Source organism: Triturus cristatus, chromosome 6 (genome assembly GCF_964204655.1).
Source record: "Triturus cristatus chromosome 6, aTriCri1.1, whole genome shotgun sequence".
In the NCBI taxonomy this organism is placed as follows: Eukaryota; Metazoa; Chordata; class Amphibia; order Caudata; family Salamandridae; genus Triturus; species Triturus cristatus.
Genome location: NC_140589.1, coordinates 982,596,509 through 982,612,845, shown reverse-complemented (window position 1 = coordinate 982,612,845; position 16,337 = coordinate 982,596,509). Strand labels below are relative to the sequence as shown.

Genomic DNA, 16,337 nt, shown 5'->3' with positions numbered 1-16,337 from the left:
TTTTCTGTGCGATTTTGTGTCTTGGCTTTCCACGTCTTTTGTTGAGAAGGGACTGTCTGAAGGAAGAGGATGGTTTAAAGCTTGGAACCTGTGTGCGGTTAATATTTAGCTTAATGCCAGTTTTTGCTTTTCCATTTGCACATCAAAACAGTATTGATTAATTTTTCATTCAACAGCTTGTTTAATGGAGTGGTCAATTCCTTCAGTTTCCAGCAATTTCTCTAGTAAGGCTGCAATGTAACCTTCAACAACCAATCTCCCTGTGTTCATGTCAGCCGATCAATGTAAAGATTGACAGCTCTTTTGCCATTTTCAATCCTTTCTATTTTGTTTTCCATTAAAGTGATGGAGGTCATCTCACAATTCTTATATGTAGTTTGTTGCTCAATCGTCTCTCTCTGGCGAGTCACCAAATCATTCCCTTAGGACATAGGTAGTTCTCCCTTCCAGTAATTGCACTGCAGGTTCCACATCTCCAACTCCAGTGCACATATTGTCCTCTCACCAGTGTGGTAAAACTGATAGCCATGCTCTCCATATTTTATGGAGCATGCTAGGTAAGTCCATTAGTGAGTACTTACCCACACTTCTACTTACCCACACTTCTATTTAAATCAAGGGTGGGGGGGAGGTAGAAGGAGCTATGATCCATTCAGCTTCCTAATAATCAGTCAAAATCAATGGGCAATGGATCACTTGTACCTGCAACCAGGGTCCGGGTGTTATAGCCGTCAGTACTTAAAAAACCCTCATTCACGTGAACAGGTCGTTTGGCGGTTTATCTTGATTCTCCGCCTGTATCAGATATGTCATCTGGTCTCTTTTTTGTATGCTTCCTCCAACTAGAGGGAACCGCTGGTTATTTCAATAGTGATCAGTAATGGGTGACGAGTGGAAGTGCTCAAGTGGGGTGAGTTGGTTAAAATGTGATCCTCATACTACCTAAATTGTAACTTTATTCAGTTTGGTGCATGGGGAGAGTTTAAAAACAGTGTTGTGCAAAAAGGACCTATTTATGAGTCCACTGCATTCAATAGTCCAGATAAATGGTCGACATGTTTCAGCCCCTTTGGGTGCCCTTGAGGGGTCGGGGGGCTTTCTTCAGGACCTAGAAAGCAATGTAGGAAATGGGTGATGTCCTATTCCTAAGGCATATAGTTAAAACATTATGTATCTGAATGTAAGGTTAATAGTACGTAGAGTAGGGCTAAGGAGAAGTGGAGACAAAAACGGGGTGATACTGAATATGAGTTTAAAAATGGTTTAAAGCAGTTTAAAAGTGGTTTCATGATGATGGTCGTATTGTTCAACTGGAACATGTCATTGAGAATATAAAGCCAACAAGATAAATGGCATTTCTTTTATACGCTGTACATCCTACAAAAAGCGGTGGGTTAAGCTGTCCTATGGCTGCGTCATTTTAACTTATGTGAGTGCGCAATGTAATACGTAATTAAGTGGGTTCAAATGGTGGCACGTGGTGTGATTGGAAATATGTATGGCATGCACTTTGCAATGTGAGCGTGGTTCGAAGGGGGTGCTCACAACCATTTTAAGATTAAGGTTGAGTATCTGCATCGTATCGCGGGGTTCATTGGTGGCAATACGAATATATATACATTGCGTGGCACTGTGCAAAGTTCGGAGGTATTGCGTAGCCTTGTTTCCGTCATCGGCTGAGCGCGCATGGCTGATCGGTCATTGCGCGGCGTTAGAAAACTCAATGGCGCGTGAGCGGTCAACGTGCAAGTTTAAAAATATTGTTCGGAGATTCTTAGATTTAGCCACTGGGCTAGGAACAGAACCCAAATCCTCAGGCCACCAGGATTTGTTCCGAAAACAAATATCCGTTCCGAAGAGGAGAACTTCGGTCTTTGCTGCATTCAGTTTCAGGCAATGTCTTCCCATCCATTGAACTACGACACTCAAGCATTTTTTCAAGTGCATGGCTGGTGAGCTGCTGAAATCAACCTCTTCTCAGTGCTCTGGCTGAACCTCTGTTCTTTAGTTTTGCAAGTGTCGAACAAAATCTCACTTCCGGCACTCCAGCAGTGATGGCTGTATTCAGCCTCTTTAGGCCTCCTAATGATGCATGTTGAGTTGCCTCAGAACTGCCCATTTCCAGTATAAACGTTGCCACAGCACGTAGCTCAGAGACATGAATCTTCTCCATAATTCACATGTTCACATAACCCTGAACATATTTTTCTTAACTTGCTTCATACTGGTAATAAGAAGCCACACGAAGACTAGTTTTCCCTCTGATGTACGATATCCTTCATCTGTTAAGGAGATGGCGGCATGAAAAGCTCCTCATACACCTATCCCCCACCACTGAACTTCATGATTATTTTATGTTCCTCTAAAAATAATCTATTATAAGAAGCAACGTTTTTTCTACGATGCAAGAGTCTGCGTGTTTCTGGAAACCACACCTTATTTTGGGTATAGGTGTAGGATTTTGATGCTCCTGCAAGCATTCTAGGGAGTGTTGAGGCGAATGTGCCAACATAGCGTGTTCGACTTAATTAACTCCTTTAGTGGCATGAGGTGATTTCATGGGTTGGGTGAGAATACCGTGAGCGGTAGTCTTTTCAGATATCTACATCCGAGTTTTGAGTATGTTTCACGGTTCCAGTTTAAGCTGGTTTTAGTTAGAAAGCTACGGCTAGAAGCGATTAAAGCTGCTTTAGAAATAGCCCTTCAGTGAGCAATGGCAGGTGGGCCATGCTTTAGGTCCATCAGAGTGGTTGTGAAAATCAACGCATGTGAGAACCCACTTTACAGTTGAAGGGGTAGCTCAGCTTCCAGGTGCATCCATGGGTCTTCCAAAGGGACCTTTGGAATGCAAGTTTCCCTTGTTGATCCTGTAAGGCATATAGGGCCTCATGTAGGTAGCCAAATACCGGTCGGTAACGGCCGATTTTCGGTAATTATACCGTTACCGACCGGTATTTTGGCTTTTGGTATGTAGGGGGCTCATTTCTGTATTCGGTAATTTACCGAATCAGTAAAATTACCGAATCGGTAATTTTACCGATTCGGTAAATTCCGAATCCAGAAATGAGATGTAGGGGGAGTGTGTGGGTGTTTTTATGAGTCGGTATTTACCACCAACTAATAGTTGGTGGTAAATAATGAATGGATGTGTTTAACCATTTTAAAGCGCTTAGACGTGTGCAATGTGGCAGACATACATGCCCTTAGGGCATGTATGTGTGCCACATGTGCACACATGGCCGAATCAGGGGTGCAACAGGTTGTCCATGTGACACCCTGCAACCCTTGCATGTGTTCCCCCCATTACCGAATCGGTATTTACCGATTCGTTAATGAGGCATACCTTCCCATCAATGGGAAGGTATGCCTCATTACCGAATCGGTAAATACCGATTCGGTAATTACCGAATTTTACCGGTTCGGTAATATTTCCCAAATGATTACCTACATACAAGTTACCACTTCTTAAATACCGATTCGGTAACGTTCGGTATTTAAGAAGTGGTAACTTGTATGCTACCTACATGAGGCCCATAGTGAGCATAGGCCTTCATACCAGCTGCCAGAACCCCATTCTTGCTGCAATGATTTATTGTTTACTCTGATGTATTCCTGTGGTGACTGCTTAATGCTGTAGAGACTTGGTTATCTGGATTGCAGTGGTCCTTGCAGCTGTATGTTTTTATATGAGTCGTTGATTTTGTTGTTGGGTCCCTAGCCTACTGATAATTTCTTTCTTCCCAGTTTATTCAACCTCCTGACCATGGAGAAGAATGTCAAGGCAATTATATATGTAGCATGGCGTTGTTTTGTAATGGGTGGTTTTTACTCCAGGGATTTGCCACACACTTGCACACCCACTCTCTCGTACTTGGATCTTGCCTAGTGGCCCACTCCTGTTTTAATGCCAAAGGTGAGCATCAACATCGTAATATGTTACATGTGCAGCATGCACGCAGTGGGGGCTGTTACGGGGGAGCTGGTGGTTACATGAGGACAAGCTGAGATTTTGAATCCCCGAATTGCATAAATACTTAGAATTGAGGATAGCCCTTGATTACTAGCTTTGGCATTAGGCAGAGCATGTATTGCCAGGGATGGGTGCTCGGATGTATTTTTCTAAAATTAGATCACTTATTTAACAGTGTTATTTTGCTTTGTAGTCTCATGATCGCAATGTCCTGCAAGTGTCTGATCAGAGTGCACTGCCTGTTTCTAAACGTTTTTTGGGAGGCTCATTTTTGCAGACATCATGAGATGGTGCTTTAAGTCTCAGATTCTGTTGAATGAGCTGCTGTTTTAAGATCTTTCATGCACTCAGTGGGTGTGACAGGCTTAGCCCTCCTAAACGATCTATTGTAACACCAAAATCTGAGCATTGAAAGACTTGTACACAGCATAACCTATACCGCTCTGTTTGAACCCGCCAGCCCCTCTAGTTAAACCAGAACACATGATCCTAAGTTTGCCTTGACTACCAGAGCTGGATTGCTTTTCAGTCTCAACATCTTGTTATCTCTGTGTACAAAGTATTGCCTGGCAGGGCTAAGCATTGTCCCCAGATTGAAGTACCCTTTGTGTGATTGGGAGATCCTTTCCTTTGCCATTCAGTCTGGGCCATTGTCCACCTCTCCCGGAGTGGTGAGTACACAATTGATGAATAAACACTGCAACATGGCTGTAAGGTGCATGGAAGAGAGACGAGTAGCATGGTACTAGTGGCATGTGGCATGTGCCCTGATGCAAAGAAAAGCACCCCACCCTGTCCGCTGGCTGTACAGTAAAAGACAGTCATAATTTGGGTGCATTGGGGATCCAGTGCTCTTTGTGCCACTGTACTTGCTTCACTTTCGGTGGCTATGCTCCTTATATGGATCCTTGCACATAGCCATAGTACAGCTCTGTGAGACCCAGGGGAGGTGGGGGCAAGTCAACCCACACCCCAAAGCCATTGTGGTCTAGTGCTGTGATACCAGGGGGCGAGTGATCCCTTTTCCAGTGGCCACAAAGGCGTGGTGTAGCGCTGCAAGGACTAGAACACCCCTCACTGAGCCTCACCTTCATGGTCCTGAGTTCCAGGTCTCAAGGGAGGGGGCTCTTTCCCCTGGATCTCACTGTCCTGATGTAGCGCTATAATGCCCAGAGAGCAAAGCCCCCTTCCCTGGGCCTCTCGGCTATGACCCAGTGCTTGGAGATCCAGAAAAGAGGGCCCTCAGCCATGGTCTAGCGCTCCACAACCCGTGGAAGAGTGGATCCATCTCATGGACCTCAAAAGCTATAGTCTAGTGTTAAAAAGGCCCAACGGTGGGGCCCCACTGACCTGGGCCTAGTAGCCACGGTCTAACGCTGCAAGACCCAGAGGAGGGGGCTTCCATTACCTTGGCCTCGCAGCTCTGGTCTAGCACAGCATGGCTTAGAGAAGGGTCACCCCTCACCTCTGTCTCAACGTTAAGACCCAGGACTTTGAGGCCCAGTTGTTCCCCTGTACGTAACAGCCATGTAGTGGGCCCAGATGAAGGGGTCCCACTATTCTGGGCATTGCAGCCATGGTCTAGGGCTGTGAAGCTTAGGGGAGGGGTCCCCACTCACCTGGTCCTCAGAGCCATGATCCAACACTGTGAGGTCCAGACCCTATACTGTAAGAAACCTATTCTCTTGGGCTTCTCAGCTATGGACTAGTACTGTGATTGGAGAACCCCCCTCCCCCTTCCCTGGGCTACCAAGCTATGACCCAGCACTGTCAGGTCCTCTAGAGAGGGCATCCCCAACTGTGGTTTTGCAGTGCGTCACTGGGGGAGAGCATTTCGTCCAGTTAGCTTCACTCTTATCGGCTTCAAAGCCTTGAATGTTGCAAGGCCCAGGGAAGTCACGGTGCTATACCATGGCTGGTGGGGACTCCCTTCCCTGTGCCTCATAGTAATGACCCAGTAGTGTGAGGCCCAGGAGATGTTTAAGTCTCTCTCTCCCTCTCTCTCCCTCTCTCTCCCCCTCTCCCCCCACCCCCACGATCCTTAACAGGTGACCACTGCTCACTCTGCATTCATATGTGACATGAAATATAAAGGGTGCTGAACCGTCCCTTTTCTTATTACCACCTACATACCATGCATTGGACTACAAATGGTGTGTCCAAAGACCCGTACGGCAGCTGCACATTTACCAAAGCTTTTTTTTAAATTGCCCGTACACAACTATTTTAATACTTACTAGCAGGTCGGACAAAATACCAGTGCAGGGTTACTAATACACCTGACCTCTGCTTACCCAATTAGATTAAATATGCATAGGTCCCAGAGCTTATCTGGGAAAGAGAGGCTGTCTGCTTTTATAGTTATGAAGAAATTTGCAGTGAAGCTACCAAAAAAACATCATTTTAAATCACTTTATGAATAATCTTTCTCTGCTAACTGTACATTTATTGTGTGCTTTCACATGTGTGTAAGTGAGTGTTCTGGCTTAAGAGTTAATTGTAAGTATTTATAGTGGCTACCTCTGACAGTTTAGTTCTTAAAAGGAGGTTCTTGGTGTGTGTTACTATCCAGTTGCAGAGCAAGAACACCAAGGGAGTGGTGCAAACAAGGAAAATACCCTCTTTGACTACTGTTGGGGGTAGTCAAATACAGCAATTATCAAGGATCAAACATGACTCTGGGCGCCACTGCACATGCTGCACCAATGGTAGCTATGTCCCTTGTATTATCCTATTTCCAGAGGTTCTAGGGATAAGCTGGTGATATTATTTCCAAGGATTACTCAGTTACCTGAGCTGTGAAGAATTGGCGTGACAGTGCACCACTCATGTTTTATTGAAATGGTTGGTGACAGCATCGTAATATTGTAATACCATGGTCATTGCCGACAGGATAGTGTAGGTAATATAAACAAGAGAATGTTAGTGGGTTTTTTTGGGAGGTGGGTGGGGGAGGAGGGTCACTTAAATGGATTGTCTTTTTTTTGTGTTCAAAAGTTTTTCTTCGTTTTTAGTTGGGGGAGAAACATGGGAAACAGGTACATAAATGATGTTGCTCAGTAAACTGTACTTGGTTATATGGTAAAGAAGCTTTACTGCCCTGCTTCCAGAAGGTGAGGATGGGGCGAAATAGGGGAAAGGAAAGCAAGTGGAGGGTAGGAAGACCGGGACAGAGCTAGAGGAGAAAGAGCTTGGGTCCTGTATCTTTTGGCTTTGTAAAAGGGTTCTTTGTGAGGTGAAAGCTTGGGAATGGGATATGTTGTATTATGTGGAAGTAAGTAGTAGTTACATTATGTATGTTAAGTATTCGTTATTTTATAAACCTAGTATTTTATGTTTTTGCTGGATGTGGGGAACATTTTGTTGACTCTGGGTGGGGTTTATTTTGCAAATAGAGGTCTAAAGTGGACCATAGACGGCCGTAAAAGTTATGATAATGGACTTTGAGAAGTGAAGACATACTGTGTTTAGCAAACATAAGGTTTTATGCATCACATAGAACAATGGGGCACCTTGCACCTATGAATTTTGTTAGTATGTGGGAAGTCTTTCCATGTTTTTACTGCTATCCCATGTGCATGTTGACAGCACTCTTTTTACAGGTACTGGTCAATACATCTTGCTTGGAATGTTTAGAGCATGGGTTGTTTGGCAGGTGACCCGCTGTCAATATTGACTTGTTAGACAAAGAGGGTTGATGTTTCAATCTGTTTTACCCATTCTGTGTTTGTGGTAAATGCAGTAATGCATATTGGGCAATATTCTGACGACGCTACCACTTCACCAATCAGGCAAAGAAATGAGTACTGCCAAAAGATCAAATATAATTTTAATATTCCTAGATTCTCTATGGAGTGTATAAAATAATTAACTCAGACCTAAAAACCATGCTTCTAAACCCAGCATCTTAACCCTGCATCTTTAATCCAAACACACAAAATTGAACAAACAAAAGAAATAGTGAGTTTTGTTTTTAGGGGTGTCGCCAAAATACTATTCAAACCGAATAATCAAACCAGTATTTCTTGCTGCTACCTTGTTTAACAAAATTACTTTGTGTTGTCCCCTTCTGAAAGAAACAACAAATTAATTATTCTCTTTTACTTTCCTTTCTTGGAAAGGCATTTTATTTTATGGTTATGCAGGTGTTTACCAGTGTTTATACGTTTCCACTGATGAGGGAGTTTTATCAGTTATTATTTTATTATTGGTTTAAATCTAAATCAGGGTAGCCTGTTTTGATGTACATATATAGAGGGAAAACGTTGATTATAAGGTGTTTTTTAGAACAACGTATGCACTGCCTAAAGCAATAATTGATGAATATTTCTGTATGAAGGTCTGAAAACCAAGTCTAACACCAATGTTTTTTTTAAATTTGTAGTGAAACCCCTGACAAAGTGCTTAAAGCCCGAAATGCATTGGGTGTAAAAGGCTAATTACTGAAGATTATGAATGTACATCTCGTGCAACAGAAAAAGGCCCGGATGGGCATATCTGCCGCATTAGAAACTTTGAAGTACAGAAATGCCTCTCATGTGAGAAGATTAAAAAGAACGGTTTAAAATACACGGAATACGTTGGAATAAAATCGGTTTAAATGGATTAAAATTGTGGTAGATTTTTTTGAAGGAATCAGCTGTGCGTTCGACTTTTGGAGAGAGACACTTTGCTCCAAACTCGTTTTTGCAACTTCCAAGCTTGAAGTCGGGAAGTGGGGGCGAAGTCACAGAAAAATAGTTAGTGAGTAATAGGCAATGGCAATGTGCATCAATGTTATTTAATCTAAAGATTGCAGTTACAACCTTATAATGCCCTCCATTACTGTCATAGGTTAGGAAAAACAGTTTTTATTGGAGATCTGAAGATGCCGCCTGACTATTAGAGCACTAATAAAAAATAAGCGAGGAGAGGATGTGGCCTAACTGCTAGGGTGGCCGACCTCAAATCTGGGGAAATGGGTTCGAGTCTCTGCAACGACGCTCAACATCCTGTGATTCTGGGCAAATCACTTAATCTCCGGGTGCCTAACAAAAATGAATGTGTCATTTTGTAACGCAACTGGTGATCATGTAAAGCGCTCTGATACCGGATACCTTTGGGTCAAGTTAGCGCTATATAAAACTCCCCAAAAACTAGATATTATCCCAAATAGAAATGTGAAAAGAATATTGGCTAAAAAACATTGACAAAGCAGATGAGCACACTGGTTGTAATTATTTCTTTTTAATAAATGGAGATAAAGGCTAAAGATTTTGCTTTTAATCTGAAGAAGCTCATCCCAATTACTCATTGCTCTATTTAGGTCTGCTAAAGCATACATTAATATCCAATAAATAGACTTTCTGTTAATATTTTATTCTTTTCCTCTGCTCTCTTTAGGTACTTGCTGAAGCTTACAGAATTGTTTGAAAAACTGAGGGTAAGCTGGGTACTAATATTTAATTGTATCTATATACATGTTTGCTACATATTATATCATTGTCCTTTCCTCCTTCATAGAAAGTAGAGGGTCGAGTTGCATCGGATGAAGACTTGAAGTTGACTGAGCTGTTGCGTTACTACATGCTCAATATTGAAGCAGCAAAGGTGAGAGTCTGTTTTGGCAATCCATTAGAAGGGAAATCATGTGATAACCATGTGAAATGAGAATGTAACTGTATGATTGATGACGCAGAGGTTTGAAACAGTGTTCATTTCAGATTGGCCACAAGACCATGATACCAAGTGTGCCTTAAGGGGGTTAAATAGATGCTGCACTTGGTAGATACTGCGACATGCAGTATTTATTGGGTATGGTAAATGCCTCCAGTTCAGAGTTTTCCTTGCACAGATATGTAGCAAATGCAAAATTTGGTGTTTATCACGTTTCAGAATATACATCGTGTTGTCACCAAGTACATTTTGTCTTGGTGAAATTTACCTGGAGAAAATGTAATTGGTGCGGTAATAACCACAGAGCTCACAGTTCATTTGGATCAGAGAATAGACCCGCTTTGTATTGGGGCTGAAGATGAGCATGGCATATTTTTATAGTTTCAAGTATTTTTTAGTTGTTCGGTACTATGCTGGTTTGGCAAAACAAACATTGCAGACTTTAAAATTATTATTTTAATATGGGACAAAAATCTGCTGCAAACACCTGCATTTTACAAATTTCCAACCAGACATTATATCTGGTTTTTCTTTCACTCCCCACTGCTTCCACATGCACGGCTACTTAACAACACCTCATATTTTCAATTATATAAGATAATCAACATTTAAAACATTGAAAAGAGCCTATTTTAAGAATGAAAATCATCAAAAACCTCAACTTCAATTAAAAAAACAAAAAAAAATTACAATTCTTTTTTTTATCCACAGGTAGAGGCAGTTAGTAAATATTTATTTATAGTGATTCAGAAAGGGAGTTTGTTCGCAATCCTCCGAGGTTTCTCTTGATAATTAAGCAGCAGTTACTCTATACTGTTCCTATCCTAGTGATGTTAGGCGTATACTACATACAGTGCTTTCATGGTATACCAATAGCAGTCCACCGAGGTTCGTTCTGGCAAGTCGACCTTATATAGTATATAAAGTGCATTTTACAACTAAATAAAACTTATTATATACCGCCTTATCGTTCTTTAATTATTTTGTTTTGTGATTCATTGAGGCTCCTTTCTTGTAAGATAACTGTGCAAACTATTATTAAATGCATCTGGGTAGCAGGACATTGTTTACAAAATTGGTAAATTGCAAGGCTTTCAGCAATCTTGAGTCTCTAACTTTTGTTTAATTTCCATTTCATGAGTAGAGGGATTTGTCCCAGTTTCAGCTTTAACGTCCATCTCCTGATTATTCTATTCTTAAAACATTTTAAGTCAGGCTGTCATTTTCCATTTGGCTCTAAATTCTACATATGATCAAGATTCATTCCACGGTCCAACTGATCTAAGTAATGTGCCAACATTTTCACCAGATTTTTTATCGTCTTGTTCATAGATGGTTTTTTGATTTCTCCATTTTTAGGTCTCACCTACACAGCGCGCATGCCGTCGTACAGCTCTCTTTCCAAGCATGTGCTTGTGGCGGCATACAGCTTGCGGGAGTGCGCAGCGGTGCGCCACAAGCACAAGTGTGTGCTTTGAAAAAGTGCACATAGCTGCTGCTTAGCGCGCGGGTGCAGTACCCCCCCCCCCCCACCCCCCACCCCCCACCCCCCCCTCCCACTTGTTTACTTCTTCAAGCCCGCCCAGCTATACAGACAATGTTCTCAGTACTTAGCAGCTCTAGCCTCTCTGGGACATTTTCTGTGCCTTGCGTGGCGTTTCAACCTAAGTTGGAGCTTTTCAATTGTCCACCTTCTGCCTTCCATGTGTCCAGCGACTGGGAAGAATTACCGTCAGATTCAATTATTCAGCGTAGAAGAGCACGCGGCTTCCATCGCCATGTCAGGATGCACTGGAAGTGCTTCCCAGCCGCTGTGCGTTGGTGCACGCTTGTGCTGAGGGGTCCGAGCCCAGGTGTTTTGCTTGATGCTTGCGTCTACTGGGTCAGGCAGAGAAGGGATTTTAGATGGATCCGCTTTCCCAAATGTACCCACAGAGCGTGCAAATGTATCCCAGTGATACCTTGCATTGTTTTTGAATAAGCAAATCGACTACAGAAGGTGCATGTCTATTCTCGTCCCAGGCTTCAGTGGGACATGTTATGCACATGCAGGAGGGTTGTCTCTGCACAGTCTTCACGCATGGCATAGCTGAGTAGCAACCAGGAGAGCTGAATTTGTGACCCAGGGAGCGGCATTGCATAGCTCTGTGCCCTGTGCTACCTGGTGCATTGGTCTGGTTGTGTCACATGATGCTCTGTGGGGGTATGTAGGTGGCCACCAACACTTTGGGGGGGAGACTGAGTCTTTTAAGATGGGTCTGGGAAGTACACTACTGGAATAAAAAACTAGCATTGGCATATCCAATAGGTCTCGCTTTTGGGACCTTATAAGTATTTAGTTATGCAGCACAATATCCTTGGTGCAACAACATTAACTGTTGCATGGTTAAACACTTATTAGGCTCCAAAGGCGAGACCTATTGGCTATGCCAATGCTTGTTAAATCTTGGCTCTAGATGGCGCACATGCGCTGTCTCGATCCGAGACATGCTGTATCTACTTCTGGCTCAAAGCACCGTTCATAGGCTTCCCATTAGCCGGCACCATCATCACTCCTTTTTTAGGTCTCACCATTTGTCAATGGCAGGCATGTGTCATGCCTCTTCCGGTGTTCAGGACTCCCTGAGCACATTTCCCAATTACATTTTGAGCCTACACAGAGGCCATTTTCATCCATTTCGGTACTACTTTTTAAATGAGTGGCCTAGCTGTTGCTTGGTTCTGGCTGCTTTCCCTATGCAGAACGCTAAAATCGCAAATTGGGGACTGCTGTAGTGCTATTGCATTGAACGCGCATTGCGGAGCCCACACTTGGCACACCATACCAGGCATGTGCCCTTTACACACACAGCTACTCGCTCTCCTTTCCCTGCTCTAGCCAGCTCCCCTGCAGCTGCCTCCTCCTCCTTCCTGCATGATGGGCTACAGGCTTGTTCCTCCCTACAGCCCACATGGCACTGCTGATCCCCTTCAAACAATAATGAAAAACTTAAAATGAAGAGCTCCTACCTACACGAGTCTTCAAGCACGTTTTCCTGGTTCATTTGGTCTTATCCAATTTGAAGATGGCGCATCAGGTTTATGACATTAAGACTGCATTTCTTTTATGGTAAATATTCATGCATTCAAATACGAGCCTTTGCAGAATGTTACTCCGTCAAATGCAACAGTCTTTTCAACTGATCGTTAATTTCCCCATTGCTGTTACCAAATGACTTCTGCAGGCTTAGACATAGAAAAAAGACCTAATTACAATACCCTATGCTATTCTTCTGTTAATTTAATGGGAATATGGAAGCCATTTTAAAGAAGGGACTATTTGTATTCAGTTCAACAAGAGCAAACACGTGAAATATAACAGATAAGGAGTCAATATTTGTAATGCATAACTTAACAAACTTAGGGCCTCACTATGATGGCTGAGGGACTGCCACAGGCTGTCGGTAGTGGTCCCTCTGCTATCATAACAGGGATCTACGTCTGCCATATTACAATGGCTTCTGGACTGGTGGCGGGCGGTCGGTCGGTCCTGACAGGCGGTCTTTATCCAACCGCCTGTCGGACCTCCTTGTTGTCCTAGAATGGCAGCGGTGCCTGTCCGGCATCACTGTAGGGATTACAATATCCCTTTCGACTGGCCGTTCTGCGGCGGTCAAACCGTAGGAAAATGGCAGGCAAACTGATTTGGGGGCCCGTAGCCGGACCACCTATCCCCCTGGGCCAGGGACAAAAGCCCTGGGGGGCACCTGTGGGCCCCCCACATATCCTTACACCATGTGGTAGGCACTGCATGGTGCCTGCCATGTAGTGCAGGGATATGTGTGGGGTGTCTGTTTTGTCTTGCGACTGCTGCAGAGCGCAGCTCCCAAAGAAATACAAAACATGGGCAATGCGACCGCCACAGTGGTGGTCTCATCCTAATTTGCCCTGTGGGACCTCCGCCTTGTAGGCGGGCGGTCCCAAATATGATTGGATAGCGGACGGACAAAAGTCAGTCTGCCATCCTAATGATCCCCATAGTTTTAGAAATTATGTTTCTATTAGTGTACATTTTGGTATCAAAATAGTATAGACGATTCAAGAGTGGGCTCTCTGTGTCACACCGCCTTTTTCTCAGCTGCTTTTTCAGTCTCCAGAGCTGTCCCTGTACAGAGGTCGCTGTGCCCTCCCATCATCCGTGGCCCGATGATAGGTTTGTTATACTATTTAGCTTGAATGGCTTTGTAATTAGCTTGATTGGCCATTAGTCAATGACTGTTATTAATTGCCAATATATACATTCCTGTTATGTACATTAATTTTGCACAGGAATTAAGTATATTTCTGTAAACCGATAAAAGTTAATGATGTAACCCTGTGTCCCTCAGAACCTGGGTATATGTAATATAGTCTACAATGTGTTGGGTAATACAGTTGCCTAGTATAAATGACTATTAATCAAAACGCGAATATAGTGAAATGACTTATTTCACATGACAATGTTTAGTCAATCTATTTTGAACCAGAACATTGTTGCACTTTGTCACATAAGTCACTTAGTTTCTGTTTTGTTTTGTGATGTGTAAATGCCGTATATAATAAGACATCTATAAATGAAAAAATATATATTTATATACTAAGTATGTTTTTCGTGTGCTGTGTTTTGACTTACATTTGTGGTTCAAAATAGATTGACTAAACATTGTCATGTGAAATAAGTATTTTCACTATATTCACGTTTTGATTGTCATTTATACTAAGCAATTATTTTACCCAATAGAACACATTGTAGACTATTTCTGTAAACCAGAAGTTTTATTTCTAAAATGAAAACATGACCAGCATTTCATCAGTGAACTTATTGATTTGTCCTGAGCTCCAATAGTGCAGTTACATTGTACAATATTTTATTTATGCATTTTACATAGCTGTGTAGGGTGAGTTTTATTTTATTCAAGTAGGAAACAAAATGCATTGCAGTGCCTCAGACAGAATTGCTCATTGCACGCCCAACCCCTGCTTCCTGTTCTGTTAACCAAATTAAGAGTAGATGCTACTGTTGGCAGTTTGACATTCCCCCTTTGGTGGGACCTTAGACAGCTGATTGATATTACGTTAATGTGACATCCGACCTGGATGTAGACTGGTTGTTGGTGTAATTGTTGGAAATATGTGTTTGTCACAGCTCTTTATATATTTTAGGTATTTGATGTAGTGGGGTAATAAATGACCAAAGTGCAGGGGAATTCAGATGAGACCAGTTCATAAACACTAGGGGAGGGGAAAAGGAGGATGGCAGCAGATTACTGAATCTGTTCGCTGTACATTTGCTTTTTGCAAATTTTTAAGCTTGCTTGGGGAGTTATGATTGTATGTTTAATTGCTGTACGTAAGCTCCACATATTCAGGGTAACAACAATGTGTTATCTACTATTGGTTAAGCATGACGTTTGGGTTGGTATTAATTTTATATGGTTGCTTAATTGTGTACGACTAGACTGGAGAACAGAAATCAGTTGACGACAGTATTTTATCATCTGGGTTTAGCCTTTCTTACCTGTGTTTACCATTTCGTCCAGAAAGTGGAGAACTTTGCATTACCACCTAACCCCAAGTAAGACTTTGTGCTTAGGATAATGGTACCAAACAACTGCATCCTTATACCTCCCAAAGACTAGCAATCAGGATTACATACTGCATGGCTAAACATTTATATGGTCCTAAAGCAGAGACCTGTTGGCTATGCCAGTGCTTAATAACTTTACTGCTCGGGTCACTTATTGTCATGAGTTTACGTAGATTCTCGAACCAAGATATGGATGCACCCAATTTCAGATGGTGTCTTATTATGCATCTCAAGGATCTCTCTTGTGTATAAAGTATACTTTGCCAATAGTTAATTATTCTTTGGTAATATTTGAATTTTGTTTACCAAACCCAAGTCCAGCTGTAACTCTGAATTGACTGAACCCTTGGGCTGTCCAGGCCAGTTCTTCCACATTATTTCCTCTATCATGATACATTTCATATCCCTCTATTCAAATATCTTTGATCCAATTTAACAACAGGTTTACAATTTTCAGGTTATAGGTTTCTCTTAGCACTTCCACAGAATTGTGGCTCTATCTGTTCTTGATTTGCAAAGTAGCATTTAAAATTAACATTACCTTTAAATCCCATTCTAATCTACTTGTACTTCGTGACTGAATCTACTTGTTGGCCATTCAGTCTCCATTCCTGTTTAAGTACTTCTATCGTGTTTCGTGTCTGCTACATATATTGGAAATAGAAGAGGTGCCAATTTGTAGCCCCGCCTTAGACCATTTGGAGTTTAGATTTTCCGAGATAGTGCTACATTGCTGCCCAGCTCAATTTGTGACCACATACCCTAATGTAATTGTACAATCGATTCCACGAGACCCCTGGGAATGCCCTATATTTTCAAGTTTCATTTTCCATAGCTTTAACCTCAGCCTGGTACACCATGAATCAATTAATTTTATGTAGGCTACAAAAAGTTGCTAATTTTTCTCTTTGCAATGCTTCTCAGCCAGACGTTTTAATGTGAAACACCTGTCTGTGGTTGCATATCTCTTCTGCATCCTAATTGCATTCTCAATAGTATGCTCACCCTTTCTACCCATTCTTCCAGACATTTTTAACAGATGTTTCGATTAAATTTTGCTTGGTATATCCAGCAGGGTTATCATTCACTAGCCTATAGGGGAATGTA

The 16,337-nt window shown here is 42.3% G+C and overlaps 1 protein-coding gene across 1 annotated transcript in view; it reads left to right on the top strand.

The window, feature by feature from the left end:
• SNX5 (sorting nexin 5) overlaps positions 1-16,337 on the top strand; it is a 317,483-nt gene that overhangs the window by 245,157 nt on the left and 55,989 nt on the right. Inside the window, exons 10-11 of the mRNA XM_085611758.1 lie at positions 9,353-9,392; positions 9,473-9,559. Of these exons, the coding sequence (XP_085467884.1) occupies positions 9,353-9,392; positions 9,473-9,559 (127 nt within the window). The remainder of the gene's footprint in view (positions 1-9,352; positions 9,393-9,472; positions 9,560-16,337) is intronic.